This window comes from Oryctolagus cuniculus, chromosome 8, assembly GCF_964237555.1.
Source record: "Oryctolagus cuniculus chromosome 8, mOryCun1.1, whole genome shotgun sequence".
In the NCBI taxonomy this organism is placed as follows: Eukaryota; Metazoa; Chordata; class Mammalia; order Lagomorpha; family Leporidae; genus Oryctolagus; species Oryctolagus cuniculus.
In genome coordinates, this window is record NC_091439.1 from 19,231,210 (window position 1) to 19,248,216 (window position 17,007).

The following is a 17,007-nucleotide window of genomic DNA, read 5'->3' on the forward strand; positions in this document are numbered from 1 at the left end:
GTGGGCTTGTCTGTGTGCATGTTCCTCCATGAGATGTTAAGTTCTCTGACTTCCGGTATCTGGCACACTGACTGGCATGAAGCAAAAGCCCTATAAATACCTACTCAGCGGAACTGACTCGGCATTTTCAGATATGAACGTGTTTAAGCTGCGAATAATTTATCAAATCTATGTTTTATAATGATGTCCCCGAATGGTCATTGTGAAAACAGACTGATTATTAATATTAGTATTCTAGGTCTTGTATCTAAGATGCTGAGTCGGGAGGAATAAAGTATGCACTCCTCATGATAAGAAAGCACAAAGTTCTAAAAACCTTGTGCACCCTTCCTGTTGCTTACTGTATGACAAGCAGCTGCCCTTGATGGTGCTAGCAGTATCTTTAATAAGATCTGTTCATCCTCACCTCTACACCCAGTATCTCAGCCAGGGCCGGATAGCTTGTGTAACCCTGCACACTGGAGCTTACCAGGTCATATCGTAACTCAGTATATACTATGCCATATGCAGCTTGAAGCTAGAGACTTCAGGTGCTTTTTCACCCTTGTATTACTTTTCTAGGCTAGGGCTACAGTATTTGTTGACATTCGTGACAGAACCACCCGGGCACCTTGCGGTAATTCCCACAGTCCCCAGCTCTGTCTGCCCCATTCTAAGGGTGAAGAAGTGGCCCAGGGGAGAGCCCCTCAAGCCCACAGTGAGATGGCAGATAGGATTGGAACCTGCATGTTTCGGCTCTCCCTCCTACAAGAATAAAGGGAAGAAACACTTCTGCAAGTCGCTGTGCTTATTAAAAAAAAAAAAAAATCATTTGAGCCCAAATGCTAAGTGAACACGTGGAGCGTGAATGTGAACAATGGGTGAGAAAGGGCTCTGCCATCCCGGAGCTGCACGGTGCACAGCTCAAGCCCCTTCAGGAGCGCAACACCTCCAGGCACAACAGAGGGGTGCCAGACTCAGCTTCAAAGGGCTGCCGAGTTCTAGATCAAGACGACGCACACGTGGAGAAGGCGCTGTGAATCTGCTGAAAGGATCCAAATGGGAACAAAGGATGATGTCCAGGAAGAGACGTGCTGAGCTGAAGGGTGACTGACAGGGTAAGACTCCCAGATTACCCTCCGCAACAGATACAGCACAAAACAGGTTTCCCAACAAGTTAGGCGAGCTTCTGAAGACAAGACATAAAAGGTGACTGCCTCGCCCACATATATAATTAGTTTTGTTTCTCTAAGTAACACAGGATGAAAATTTATATTTGGGAATTCAGAGACAAGAAAGTCAGCTACTAGAGGAAGTCACCGACTCATGCATCCAACCATGTCTCAATTTTATTTTACATTTCAATGGCATCTTAGAACATTTTACTTCTCTGAGGTAGAAAATGAAGCAGCAAAAAGATGAATTATTATAAGTAATGTCTTTAAATTTCTCCTCCTTCAAAATTTAGAATACAATCTTAAAGCCAAGGCATCAATTTACCTTTGGTCAAGGGGGGTTGGGGGGAGAGAGCGAGAGAGAGAGAAACGGAAAGAGATTTCCCATTCACTGGTTTTCTCTCCACATGTTGTCAACAGCCAGGGCTGTGCCAGGGGAAAGCCAGGGCCCAGAACTCCAGTTCTCCCATGTGGTTGGCAGGGATCCAAGCGCCTGTGCCATCACTGCTGCCTCCCAGGGTGTGTATCAGCAGGAAGCTGGAGTAGAAGTGGAGCAGCTGGATCTGAGCCAGGTCCTCTGATATGGAAGGCAGGTGTCGCTAGTGGCTGCTTAACTGCTGTACCAAATGCCCACCTCGACTTTATCTCTAAACATGAATGCTTGTTAAATGTCCATTTATTTATCTGAGAGGCAGAGAGCGCTTTCACCTGCTAGTTCACTCCCCAAACATGCACAATGCTAGGACTGAGCTGGGCTGAAGTCAGGAGCTAGGAACTGAGCCCAAGTGTCTCAGGAACTCAGGTACTTGAACCACCACCACTGCCTTCCAGGTAGGAGCTAAGCCGGGCACCAAACCCAAGCACTTGGTTATGGGGTGCTGGCCACTAGGCCAAACATCTGCCCCTAAACTTTCGTACTGAAAGAAAAATCACCAGGCTTACTAGAACCACTAAAAAAACTTGACCAATCAAAAATAATTTCCAGTGTGATGCATCTTTAATGGAAGATTACTTATCAGTGAAGCAAAAGCAACGGGATTATCACATGTTTAAATTATAGGTTAAATATACAGTATACTCTAATGGTGCTACAAGCTAAAATAGTGTTACTTGAATTAAGAAAGGGTCATAAAGCCTACTGCTATTGATGGTTAACCCAAGCACTCCTATGTTCCAATTATGTTCTCCTAAATGACATCCTCACTAAGGTTTAAAATGCCTAGAGAATAGGTCAGCTAATGTGGAAGTCCGAGTATGTCGGGAGAATACAGATGTATATACAGAGAGACAGTGCAGCAAGAACGTGTCAAACCTCCCTAGAGGAATCAAAGCTCACTTACCTTGACGAAGCTCATGCGTATGGTACACATTTTCGTCAGCTCGTAGACCGTCTCGAAGCCATGGTTCACAGACTGTGCCAACAGCTGAGCAAATTCTTGGTTATTAAAAATTTTCAAGCTACACCCGCTAGGGATCTTGCACACAGTGGTGGGGTGAAATCCGTGATGGTAGTTGCAGTTCCGACTCTGCACAAAGATGCTGCTGTCACTGAGGCACTCGGCGTACACCTCCCCTCCGACGTAGTAAAGGTGGACTCCTGCGGAAAGGCAACGCGCGCACGTGCTTGCCATTAGTGCACGGCTGAAAGGCCCCTGGGCAGCTCCAACACACAGACGTAAATTCACACACACTGAAGCTTGTCCTAGTGAGATATTTTCCAGGTCCTACACAACTGGTAAGAACTGATGTTAACTGTACTAGTTAATAAGATGTCCAGGTGTCAAAGCATGTCTAAGGAGGTTTAGGAAATAATAGGACAAATTTGTTTAAAAAAAAAAAAACCAATGAACAAAATAGAGCAATTTCACTTTGTTAAGAGCTTAATGCCCTACTGGAAAGTGTACGCTTACTTTAAAAATACAGCATAATAAAACGTGGACTTCCTTATGGGAGCCTATGCATACTCATCCCATAACCCTCTTGTATTTCAATTCAGAAGCTAAGCTGTTTGGAAAGCTTTAGGGTAGAGAGGAGGGAACGTGGGTCAAACAAAGCAGAAGTAGAAAACCACAGGCAGAAGTACTGCTGAGAGTACAAGACAGAAGGCCCGGTGAGAAAATAAACTAGAAAAATAATTCCTACTGGGTCTCACCAGACTGCCACCTGGTGCAGACCTCTCGCTAGGAGAGTCAGAGTGCCAGGACTGTAGGAGATGGACCTTCCCCGGGTTCTTCCAAAAGGAAAGAGGAAAACCCACCCACTGCACAGAGCTTCACAGCATTAAAGGGAGATGACTTTATGCAGACCACTCAGCAAATCAAGCCACGTCCCCCCGTGGCCTTCCTCCATGCACCTTGCAGAGCATTCTGGCACGGCCTCCTCAGTGCTAAAACAAATGTCCCATGCAAAATACTGTGTTTCTATGTACACACAGCAGTTAACACTTCTGGCACAATTATATAGCTGTTGAGGCAGAAGCCCAGGTTGTGGCATGATGCAGAGAAAATTAAGAGTGTATGTGTACTTTATGCTTGATTATAAAAATTACAAAATTTTCATTTGAGGAAATTTGGAAGGTAAATCAAAATATAAAGCAGCAGAAAACATTATGCATTATTTAGTGACCTAGAGGCAGGAAGGGTTAATGGTTTGATGTGTTATATTCTAATGTGGGGGTCATTAAAATTTCTTGGCAAACAGTTACAACATCTGCATGACTGTATGGATGTTAACGACTTATTTAACGATTCTCCAATTAGTGGACTAGTGTGTTGACAATAATTTTCTGCTATTATAACAATGCCATGATAAATGTCTTTGGACAGTTTCTGATATTATCCTTAGGAGAGATTCCTGGAAGTTAAAGAGCTGGATTGAAAGCTTCGGATTCACTGTGCCAAAGACTTTCCAGAATGCTTGGATCAATTTACACCCTCACTGGCAGTGTATGAACACCTTTCTCATTTCACTCGTGCCAGCACTGAACCTGAGCTTAAAACAAAACAAAATTTCTCCAATTTATAGCTGGAAATAATACAGTTGCTTTAATTTGTATATGCTGCTGCTCCCATGGCTTATGTATATTAGCCATATGTGTTTCCCTTGTGAATTCAGTTGGTTATTTCTTATCTATTCATCCCACAGGGGATTCTAGTATTTTTATTTTTTATGAGCTGTGCATACAGGAATTATATAAATAATTTATATCTTATTTGTTTTCCTATCTTTTAAGTTTGTTCATTATACATCTTTAAATCTACCTATCTACTTACCTACCTACCTACCTATCTGAAAAGGCAGAGAATGAGAGATCTTTTATTTATTGGTTTACTCCCCAAATGCCCACAACAGCCAGGGCTGGGCCAAGCTGAAGCCAGGAACTCAATTTGGGTCTCCCAGATAGGTGTCAAGTACTTGAGTCACCACCTTCAGCCTCCCAGAGGTATGCTATCTGCAAGCTGGAGTCAGGAAGAAGCTGGAATCAGAAGTGGAGCTGGGCCTTTCTGAACCCATACTGCCCAATACAGAATGCAGGCATCCAAAGGCATGCCTTAAAGGTGCCAAAAGCCTGCTCTATGATACAGTTTTTTAAGTTGTAGTAGTCTTTTTTTTTAAAAGATTTATTTGAAAGGCAGAGAATTACAAAGAGGCAGAGGCAGAGGCAGAGAGAGTCTTCCACCTGCTGGTTCATTCCCCAGATGGCTCCAATGGCCGGAGCTGAGTCAATCCAAAGCCAGGAGCCAGGAGCTTCTTCCAGGTCTCCCACATGGGTGCAGGGGCCCAAGGACTTGGGCCATCTTCTATTGCTTTCCCAGCCCATAGCAGAAAGCTGGATCAGAAATGACTTGAACCAGCACCCATATGGGATGCCGGCATTGCAGGCGGTAGCTTTACCCACTATGCCACAGTTTAGTCTTTTAGTCAAATCCCTTAAGATCTTTGCTTATTTATTTAAGAGACAGCACAAGAGAGATAGAGATAGAAGGCAGTGAGCTCACTCACATCTTCTGGTTCACTCCTCAAATGCTTACAGTGGCCAATGGCCTGGATGAAGCTGAGAGCCAAAAATTCAGTCAAGGTTTCCTGTGTGAGCGGCTGGAGCCTGATGACTTGAGCCATTACTGATGCCTCTCAGCAGGATGCCCAGGAACCTGGAGTGGGGAGCTGGGGCAGATACTGAACCCAGGCACTCTAACCCGGGATGGGGGCTTCTGAACCACTGGGCCAAATGCCTGCTTCAGGCTGCCTTAGTGCTCAGGAAATCTCCACCTCTCCTATAAAATACATTTCCTTCCAGCTTTTTAATAATCTTTTAAAAATATTCAGCTCATTAATGTATTTATGGCATGAGGTCAGGGTTGCTCCTCTTGGACCCACTCAAAAGTCCACTTTGTTACTGCAGGGCCATTAGAAGACCTTACTGATTCATACACTTCACTTAACATACATTAAATTGTTATACACAGTCCGAGTTGAATTTATTCTCCTGGTTTGCTTATACACTGATTTAACTGTATTTTTAAAAATGTTTTAGTAACTCTAATATCAGGAGTTTTTTCTTTGCTCTTCTATGAAATAACGGAGCTATTCTCATTTTTCTCACTTGTTTATCCATCCAGGTAATATTTCAGCTTTCAAAAAAGGACCACATTGTGATTCTGACAGAACTGTTTTAAACTACAAATTAAATCAGGAAGAACTAATAGCCTTAAGATGCTTTCCCAGTACTGAGTATTCCCTTTCAGGAGCACAGACTGCCTATGTACTCTGGCAAATTTTCTTTCTCTCAGTAGAATTTTATTTTCTTTGTATACTCACAAATTGAAAGTTTAGATGATTTCCAAAATTGTGTGTTTCTGCTCCTATTGGGAATGCAATTTTCCCTCCATTTAAAGGAAACAGACTTATGTAATTTTTTAAAAAATAGATTCTTTGGAGATTGCCACGTAAGCAGCCACATCCCCTGAACAGACACAAGGCCCATCCACACACCTGGCGTGCACGAAGCGGGGGAGGCACGCGTTTACCTCAGTAGGAGTACACAGTACTACAAGCTTTCTGGAAAGCAATCTGGCAAATGACATCAACAGCTTTCGGCCTACTAACTCTACTTCCAGAACAGACCCAGGAATATAATCAATCAATCCTATCATCTGCAAATAATGATAATCTTGGCTTGTTTCCAAGATCTATAACTCGACATTTGAGTACACCACTCAGGGCATCTGGAACAATTTTAAATAATAGCATTCCCAGAATCCTTATTTTCATCCCAATTTTTTAAAGAGCAATGTACCTTAGCACAACAGCTTTTTACTACTTTGGGATAACAGGTTCAGAGTTTAGGGAAGAATAAGTCCTTCCATCCCAAATGTATGAAAAATTGTGTTTAAGTGCAATTTGAGAGATTCTAGCAAGATAGCTATGTATGTTCCAAGTCTAAGTCCTTACCCCCTTTCGTCACAGTCAGGAAATGGCTACTAATCCTGGTTTAAGAACTATTGGGGTTCCCCCTGCCAGGATCTCTCAAACGCCTTTTGAGCATCTATTCAATAACCTTTTTAATATAGTCCACTTTTCTAAATTTCACAGCAGGTCGATTTTTTTTAAAAAGAATCTTTAACTCTGGAAATAATTTCAAGCTTATAAAAAATTTGAAATAGAACAAACAAGAAAGAAAAAGAGAACAAAGCACCCATATAACCATTCTCCAGAGTCATCTATGGAGACAACTTACTCCGTCTTCTTGGTCATGTGTTCCCTTCCTCCCTGCTGTACACACCACACACACACACACACACACACTCACACGTGCACATGCACATTTGGACACAGGGTTGTTTTACACAGAGTCAGATGGTGAACAGATAGACATCTTTTTCTTTTAAATGTTTTGTCATCACCCTTTACCTCCTAACTACTTAGGTGTATTGTTATTTATAGTTTTTTTTTTTTTAAGATTTTATTTATTTGAGAGGTAGAGCTACAGATAGGGAGAGGGAGAGATGCAGAGAAAGGTCTTCCATCCACTCCCCCAATGGCCACAACAGCCAGCACTGGGCCGGTCTGAAGCCAGGAGCCAGAAGATTCTGGGTCTCCCACGTGGGTTCAGGGGCCTAAGGACTTGGGCTGTCTTCTACTGCTTTCCCAGGCCATAGCAGAGAGCTGGATCAGAAGTGGAGCAGCTGGGACATGAACCAGCACCCATCTGGGAGGCTGGCACTGCAGGCGGCAGCTTTACCTGCTACACCACAGTGCTGGCCCCAGGCGTATTTATTAAGAATAGGGATAGCTTCTTCCATAGCAGTGAGCAACACCAGCACATTTAACACTGATGTAATACTTATCTAATTTACCTTTCAATAATGTCCTTTATAGTATTTTTTCCCTATTCACTACTGGGATATGTGAAGGGTTAGGTAATGCATGTGGCAATATTTCTAAAGCTTTTCATCTGGAACACACAGTTCTCCTTCACCCTGTTTAGCAGGATGTTTAATGTTTTGGGTTTGTCTGATATTTCCTCAGGAATAGGCTCAAATCCGCATTTCCAGCAAGAATTCTGCACGGGTCATGTTACGGTCTTCTCTGGTACCATATCTGGAGGTATAGGATATCCATTTGTCTTTATTGTGACTATACGGGTATAATTCTTTGTGCGAGGCAGACTGATAAAAACACAAAGAGCAAGCTCATATCTGCTGGTTCACTCCCCAAATGCCCACAACCCTAGCTAAGGAGTCAGCAACTCAGACCAGGCCTCCCATGTGGGTGGTAAAGACCCAACTACTTGAGCCATCACTGCAGCCTCCAAGGGTCCACGTCAGCAGGAAGCTGGAGTCTGGAGCTCAAGGCAGATATAAGCCCAGGCACTCCAATATAGGATGCAGACATTTTAATCAGGAGCTTAATTGCTAAGCCAAATGCCTGCCTCCAGTGATAATTCTGATACCCTAGTCAAGATGGGTGGTCAAATATCTAATTACAATGATAATATAAATTATACAATTTCTCTACTGTGTAACTGCTGCTGTTTTCCCTCTGGTAACTAACAGGCAGTTTTCAGCAGACAATTTACGGATTTCTATTTTATTTATTTGAAAGGCAGAGTGACAGAGATGGAGAGACAAAGAAATCTTCCCTTTGCTGGTTCTTTACCCAAATGGCTGCAACAAAACAGGCTGGGCCAGGCCAAAGCCAGAAGCCAGGAGCCAGGAACTCTGTCTGGGTCTCCCATGTGGGTGCAGGGGCCCAAGCACTTGGACCATCTTCTGCTGCTTTCCCAGGCGCATCAGCAGGGAGCTGGATCGGAAGCAGGGCAGCTGGGACTGGAACCTATGCTCTGATACAGATGCCAGAGTCACAAATTGTGGCTTAACCGGATGCTCCATCACTCTGGCTCCCACGTGAGGATCTTTCAAAACATGCAAATATCCTGACTCTCATAAAAAATTCTCTTTACTTTCAGCACGCGTTGATGACTCTTGCTATTATGATGGCTGCAAAATGATGATTTTCCAATTCTAGCACTCATTCTACATTTGCCAATCAGCCTTCCCTATTCTTTCATTTACCTATTATTGCTTTGGATTAGCAGTTTTTTTCATGGCTTAAAACTCACTACCATAATTATTTTGGAGCTCAAATTGTCCTATAATTGGCCAGTGGAAGCTCTTTCAGTTGGTTCCTGTGACATCCCCATCATTTTCATTAGCATTTCTTTACTTTCCACCATGATGAAATGTTTCATTTTTTTTTTTTTTTTTTTTTTTATTTTTTTGACAGGCAGAGTGGACAGTGAGAGAGAGAGACAGAGAGAAAGGTCTTCCTTTGCCGTTGGTTCACCCTCCAATGGCCGCCGCTGCAGCCGGCGCACCGCGCTGATCCGATGGCAGGAGCCAGGATCCAGGTGCTTTTCCTGGTCTCCCATGGGGTGCAGGGCCCAAGCACCTGGGCCATCCTCCACTGCACTCCCTGGCCATAGCAGAGAGCTGGCCTGGAAGAGGGGCAACCGGGACAGAATCCGGTGCCCCGACCGGGACTAGAACCCGGTGTGCCGGCGCCGCAAGGTGGAGGATTAGCCTATTGAGCCACGGCGCCGGCTTGAAATGTTTCAAGCTCCTCTTCTGCCTACGTGTCCTAGCCTTGGAATCGGCCATTTCTCCAAGGAGCCTTGGGTATCCTTAGCGGGGGATGGTATTAGGAGCGATTATTTGAACATTGCACGTGCTTATTGCTAAGGGCTGCCTTTGTTTTCCAGCCCTTTCAGTAGACAGATCAGAAACTGCATGTGCATGCAGACACACACTATACATACAAACACACATGTGTGCAGTATCCAAATCATGGCTTCACACTGATACCTCCCCGTCTGCCTCCACAGGGTTTGTCTTGTTGCTCTCCTCCACATTTTGTTATGTCCCTTACTCCAGAGAAAAAATCAGGCTCCCAACCACATCTACACCTTTATTTGCTTAACCTTAAAACACATCTGAAAGACACAGAACTGTTTCATTCACACCACTGCAAAATAATCAAGGCTGCCGAAGAGTTCACAAGTTACGTGAATTCCTCTCCGTGACACTATCCCACCCCACCCACACTGAGCATGTGCTCATGACATCAAACACTGCATGAATAAGTCGTCAGTGGGGCCAGTGCTGTGACTCAGCGGGTTGAGTGCTGCCTGTGATGCCAGCATCCCATATCGGAGTGCTGATTTGAGTGCTGGGCTGTTCCGCTTGATTCAGTTCCCTGCTAATGTGCCTGGGCAGCAGAACACAGACAGCCTAAGTAATGGGGCCCTTGCCACCCACGTGGGAGACCCAGATGTACTTCCTGGCTGCTGACTTTGCCCTGGCTCAGCCCTGGCTGTTGTGGCCATGTGGGGAAGTGAACCAGTAGAAGGTGGATCTATCTCACTCTCTCTCCCTCTCTCTCTTGATTTGCCTTTCAAATAAACAAAATAAATAAATCTGTTAAAAAACAAGCTACAAGTTTTCACTGAATTGTGGTATTCATTTGAAATACAACTAGGTTTATTTGTTCCAATTTGTTTTTAATTTTAGGTTGTAAGTCATTTTAAATATTGGTTTTTGAAAGACAGAGTGATAGGAGCCGGCGCCGTGGCTCACTTGGTTAATCCTCCGCCTGCGGCCCCGGCATCCCATATGGGCGCCAGGTTCTAGTCCTGGTTGCTCCTCTTCCAGTCCAGCTCTCTGCTGTGGCCTGGGAGGGCAGTGAAGGATGGCCCAAGCGCTTGGGCCCTGCATCTGCATGGGAGACCAGGAGGAAGCACCTGGCTCCTGGCTTCGGATCGGCGCAGCTCCGGCCGTAGTAGCCATTTGGCGAGTGAACCAATGGAAGGAAGACCTTTCTCTCTGTCTCTCTCTCTCACTGACTATAACTCTACCTGTTAAATAAATAAATAATAAAAGACAGAGTGACTGAAAGAGACAGAGACAGAGAGATATCTGTTGGTTCACTCTCCAAATGCCTGCAACAGCCAGAACTGGGCCAGGCAGAAGCTAGGAGCCTAGAACTGCATCCAGGTCTCCCAGGAGACTGGCAGAAATCCACTTAGGCCATCATCCACTGCCTCCCAGGCACATCAGCAAGAAGGCAGACTGGAAGTGCACAGCAGCTGGTATTTGACCCAGGCACCCCAATAGGGGATGTGGACCTCCAAAGTGGTGACATAACCCACTGTGCCACAAATGTGTGCCCCAGAAGGTAATTTTTTAACAGCCACTTTATTCCACAGCAAACCGTAACATACAATAGTATAAGGCCAGTGCTGTGGTATAGTAGGTTAATCCTCCGCCTGCAGCACTGGCATCTCATACGGGTGCCGGTTCTAATCCCGGCTGCTCCACTTCCGATCCAACTCCCTGCTGATGACCTTGGAAAGTGGTACAAGATGGCCTGGGTACTTGGGCCCCTGCACCTGTGTGGGAGATTCAGGAGGGGCTCTGGCTCCTGATCAGCTCAGCTCTGGCCACTGTGGCCATCTGGGGAGTAAACCAGCGGATGGAAGACCTTTCTGTCTGTCTCTCCCTCTCAATGTCTGTAACTCTACCTCTCATATAAATCAATAAAATCTTAAAAAAAAAGATACAATAGTGCCCCAGAGTGGCAAGTTACTATTTCAGCTAACAAATCGATACTATTTGAGTTGGCACAACAGAAAAATCACATTGCCTGGAAGAGCTTTCAGATAATACTGATTTAAAAACTATTTACAAAATGTAGCAAGTGAACATTACCTGGTGTCTGCTACATTAGTTTGCAACAGTAATGACCACGTGGGCTCTGGGGGAACAGGCCACATAGGAAACACATTTGGAAGAGGTTGAAGTGAAAACTCACCTTTTCCAATATGCCGCCTGGTGTTTTCAATAGTGGAATTCCGGTTAACATTGGAGAGCAGCCCAAGGCAGAAACGGTTCTTATTGTTGGAAGGATCAGTGAAACCATCCACCAACACACTCGTGGAGGAGGCATGGAATGCCTCACCCACACGGTTGTTGAGCTCATAGTAGACAATAGAGCACCAGTGTTTTGGTTCCTCATAAGCAACTACATGAACATCTGCAAGAAAGAAATGGTTGTATCAACCAAGGTTTGCACCTCAGGCTCTCAGAACTGAAACTCTTGTAAAACTGGCTCAGGATCACGGAATGAAGACATGGAAAAGCAATTGCTATTATAACTTATGCAGTTTTTCTATGATGTGTAAAGCAGGTACCTCTTATTGTAAGTGTGGCCTCCTTGTTTAACTGGAAAGCAACGTCCTCCAGTTAGGATCAGACAACCAAAATGCAAGGTACACAAGCAGAGCAACAGCATTTGCTGAATCCTAACAATAAGCTATTTGCACCTTAATACGCAGAAATGGGAAGCACCCCCAGTACAGACCCCAGCTTACCACCGTCAATGCAGAAGTGACAAGGAACAAAACTTGTCAGAGCAGGACAACAGGAGACAGGAAATAGGCCAAAGGTGCTGGCACGAAAAGGAATTACTTTTGGCAAAGCCTTAAGTATACCTATGCCTTTTCAAAGCAATGAAGATCAGCTTGTAATTATTAAGAAGAAGCTACTTTACTTCATACTCAGTAGCCAATAGTGACCACAGCTCCAGTTTTGCTCCAGTTCTCAAACTCAGCAAGCGATCTTGCCAGCTGGCCATTCTTACCGAGTGAATCATCTCTCTCTCATCCAGATTTCATGCTAACTTCCTTACATTTGCTGTAAGTCAAGCAGAGCAGGTGTGTTTTGTCTCTCCATTCCCAGAATGGGCCAACAATGGAAATCACCCAATTTTACTGACAGGATGCAGCTTGTTAAGTCAGATCTCTTAAGACTAACAAATCTCCAAACAGAACATGCTTCTAAACATTTGCAGCTAAAAGGTTTTAAAGATAAGTTCCTTCTGTAGTAAAACCTCTTGCACTGCCGCTTTAGAGATTCCAGAAATACAAGGCATGTATCTCCAGCAGGCCAATATATAATGATCTGAGGTTTAGGAAGTCCTGAGTGTGCAACCGTTAAAAATGAAAGAAAAGAAAAGAAACTATGAAAGAAAATCCACATCAGAAGCGTGGACTGTAACTGCTGGGGAAGAAGTACCTTGATGTTCCTAATATCAGCCTCCACCAATACTAAAACACACTTCACATTAGAATTTGTAAAAGAAAACAAGGAAAATGCTCATTAAGAAACTCACATATGTTAGCTGCTTTAACACTTAAGTAGGCTCGCTGAAAACATGCACTATTTTCCCTATTTACTAAGCAACCATCCACGATTTTGCACTATTCTGAAGAGGAAATTTTAGTAACTAACTCATAAGCACCAAATCTTACAGAAGGTGGCAACATCAGTAATAGAAAACTTTCATCATTTATCGGGATTATTCAAAATACTATTCATCCAGGTCAGAGGTTGACAACTTTTTCTACAAAAGCCCAGAAAGGCTTTGCAGGCCATATGGTCTTTGTCAAAACTACTCAACTCTGCACAAAAGCAGCTGTAGATAATACAGCTGGGTCCCAATAAAACTTTATTTACAAAAGCAAGCAGCATAGTGAGTTGGACTGTGGGCAGTACTTTGCCCATGCTCTCATGCTGTAGGAACACCACAAGAACAAAAGAGAAAGAACACAGCTCAACATTCCTTCCTCGTGAAAATATTAACCAACTGTAAACTTACTCTAGTGGTGAAAAATGCTAAGCTATTTGAAGAAAAGAATCTTAAAGGTCTATTTGCTTAAACCAGATATTTTAAGCTCAACACGTTCTTAAAAGTGTGCTAGTACTATGTCTATTCTCTTTCTGCTATCCTGCTCCTCAAACACAAATTCCAAAGATGTGAAAAATAGGAGCTATCTTCCCCAAGATCTTTATTCAGGGGGAGAGAATTTGGCACAGCAGTTGGGACACTACTTAGGAAACCCACATCCCATACTGGACCGCCTGGCTTGGAGGTCCAGCTCCACTTCCAATTCTAGCTTCCTGCTAATGTGCACCCTGGGAGGCAGCAGGTAATGGCTCCAGAACCTGGGGCCCTGCCACCCACTGTGGAGACCTGGATTGAATTCCTGGTTCTGGCCCGGCTCAGAGCCACTGTGGTCATATGGGGAGTGAATCAGGGCATGGTCAACTAGCTCTGTCTGCCTCTAAAATAAAAAAAAGTTAATTTAAAAAAGAATCTTTAGCCGGCGCCGCGGCTCACTAGGCTAATCCTCCGCCTAGCGGCGCCGGCACACCGGGTTCTAGTCCCGGTCGGGGCGCCGGATTCTGTCCCGGTTGCCCCTCTTCCAGGCCAGCCCTCTGCTGTGGCCAGGGAGTGCAGTGGAGGATGGCCCAAGTGCTTGGGCCCTGCACCCCATGGGAGACCAGGAAAAGCACCTGGCTCCTGGCTCCTGCCATCGGATCAGCGCGGTGCGCCGGCCGCAGCGCGCCGGCCGCGGCGGCCATTGGAGGGTGAACCAACGGCAAAGGAAGACCTTTCTCTCTGTCTCTCTCTCTCACTGTCCACTCTGCCTGTCAAAAAAAAAAAAAAAAAAAAAAAAGAATCTTTGTTGGCTCATAATTCCATATCTGAGAGGATATTCTACAGATGATCAGGAACCATTAAATATGGAGCCAGTAAAAAAAAAATTTACTGATTAAATAGGTATACAATCTAATGTATTATACTGTGCATCTAAGAAATGTTCTTCCAATTCATCATCATTTTTTTAAAATAACATTTTTTACAGCAGTTTTATGTTCATAGCAAAACTGAGCATGAGGTACGGAGACTTTCCATGTCTCCTTGTCTCCCACAAGTGAATTTGCCATCGGAGTGGTATACCTGTTACAATCAATGAGCCCATGTTGGTACATCATTGTCACCCCAAGTGCACAGCTGGACACGAGGGCCCAACGAGGCTCTCCACATTGGACAAATGCACAATGACACACAGCCACCACTAGAGTATCTACAGACCTCATCAAATACCAAGGGCTTCAATAATGTAACCAACTCTGACAAACGCTCAGGTACCTCTTATTTTAACAAAAAAAGTGCTAAGAATGAAGTAATACACATGAGGGGGCTTCAGGAAGTCCATACAAAAACAATCAGAAGTTTATTTTGTTGCAAAAATTTTTGAATTCACACATATGCAGGATCTTCAAAAAGTTCATGGAAATGTATATTATAAAAAAAACTATGGATGGATTTCAAAATTTTCTTGCACCTCCCCCCACAAAAAAAACTCCATAACTTTTAATTCCATTTTCCACAAATTGTGTGAAGCATCTCTGTAGCTAGTAATTAGGGTGCAATTTACCTTCTATTTGCATAAGCTTTCTACAAATTGAGTGATTCATGCCATGTGCTGAGTGTACCAGCAAAGAAAGCACTTTTCTCCCTGCAAGGTTACTCGGGGACAGTCTTGTTCGCCAGCGTGGTCACGGCTTCTTGCAGACGCTCAGAGATGCCTCCTCACTTATCTGCCGGAGCTCTCTGCTCCTTCAGCCTTCTCCACTGCACACCTGGAAGAATGATGGCTGGCTCCCCCTTGCTTGGGGACGGCCGAGCGTGCGCGATACAGAGCTGCAGAGGAAGACCCAGCCTTTACTGGAGAGCGCAGGAAATGTTCAGTTCTGCTTGTAAACTCTTCAGGGTAAAAGGAGGAAGAGGGGCCCACGGCTTATGGTAACAGTCAGAAATAAACACAGCGGCGAAGAAAGAAAGAAACGCGCTTAGTTTGTCCCTGCTGCAGCGACACATAGGCGAGGACTAGCACACAGGTAGGGCTTACAAATGTTTAGTCTAACTACAAAAGAATCCTTTTGGAGAGCCCAGTTACATGAACTTCCAATTCTGGAAATCACCTGTGAAAACTCGACTTCAGGCTGTGTTCACAGCTTCTCAACTTCCTTTTGTCCATTTAAAAATATTCATTTCATCACCAATTCAGGATGACTAAGTACTGAGATCTAACTGGAGCACAATTAAACCCAGACCTTCCTTAGTTGGATCAGTGTGTTTGTTCATTAAATAAAAGACTAATTTGTTATACAAAGGATTCTTTCTATGGTGTTTCTCTTATCACTGCTCTTTCTCAAATAGCAGCCTTCTTAAAGACCAATAAAAATTCTGTGAGAGTAACACTTGGACAGATAAGCATTAGACTCTAACACAGGATGTAGACTGCTGCGTTTTACCTCCTCTGTTGATATCCGAGGGCAGTGAAGGTGCCATCATATTTGTGTCCATTGGTTGGGAACCATCCTGGGTCATGGCATCTTCGGGAGGCAGGTAAGCAGGTGGGGGCGTTTCGGCTGCAAAGTTTCCAAAGAATTATGTCTTATTCAAAAGAGTTATTTATTTATGTATGCAGAGAGAACAGATTTCATCTATTTCACATCTACAATTTTAAGCCCACACCTGCGTAAAACATACTCTCCTCTGTGCTGAAATCTTTAGGTCAGGTCACCATTTCAACCTCCACATCACAGACAAGCAGATGCTACAGACGCTGGACTTGATGTGCAACTGCTGAAAATTATTACCCATTTCAGCAAAGGTTCAGTGCGGGGATGGGGGGAGTCTCCATGCCAGTTCTAGAAGACTTCTGCCTAGCCAGTTTCATGCCGTTTTATAAACGATCACAAGAGCATTGAAACCATGCTGTTTATCACAGCGATCTCCGACTGAGAATTCCCGAATGCCTCTTCTGAAGCTGGCACATGAGGGCAAACGGTGTGGCTTCTGGAACAGCGGGCACAATCACGTGCCTTGTGCTGTCCTAATGCAAAACACAGGGTACAGACTTCCCACAATTCTTTGCGATCCAAAGACAAGCTCCTCCAGACTGCCGGGAGTCCCTCTAGCACACAGGACAGAGCCTGCAGGGGCTCCAGAGCGCCAGCACGGGCAGGTCCTCCAGAGTGCCCAGCGCAGCTGTGGGCGCCCGCCACCGCCGCCACCCCGCGGCAGTTCCTCAGGGTTCTCCCTGACTGCTCCACGACGCTCCCCGCCGTCCAGCCACAGACAGGCGATGACTCACAGAGCTGAGACAGGACCACAGGAGCCTGAACGGGGTGCCCTTCACGCCCATCCTGCAGCTGCTTTCAATTCCCCTTCCTCCTGCAGCCGAAAGGCTGACTGGGCCTCTCCTCAGACGGAGAGACTCCTCTGAGCCTGGATCCGGCGACCTTCTGCCAACGCTGGTGACCATGTCACTGCCAACCTGTGGCACAGGCACCGCCAAGAGTGACCACGTGATGACCGCTGGCCGTCGGCTCTTCTCACATGTTCCTCCTCGCGCCCCTCACCACTCTGGTTTCCACATTTC

At 44.9% G+C, this 17,007-nt stretch overlaps 1 protein-coding gene across 16 annotated transcripts in view; it reads right to left on the reverse strand.

Moving 5' to 3' along the window:
• The window catches only part of SMAD1 (SMAD family member 1), an 86,201-nt gene that overhangs the window by 2,556 nt on the left and 66,638 nt on the right, over positions 1–17,007 (reverse strand). For 8 of the 16 annotated variants that reach the window (XM_008267390.4, XM_070047472.1, XM_070047471.1 and 5 more), the window contains exons 4-6: positions 15,875–15,991; positions 11,523–11,744; positions 2,495–2,751 (exon numbers count right to left, since the gene is read on the reverse strand). In XM_008267390.4, the coding sequence (XP_008265612.1) occupies positions 2,495–2,751; positions 11,523–11,744; positions 15,875–15,991 (596 nt within the window). The remainder of the gene's footprint in view (positions 1–2,494; positions 2,752–11,522; positions 11,745–15,874; positions 15,992–17,007) is intronic. The other 8 variants (XM_070047474.1, XM_070047478.1, XM_070047473.1 and 5 more) reach the window with 1 other exon arrangement.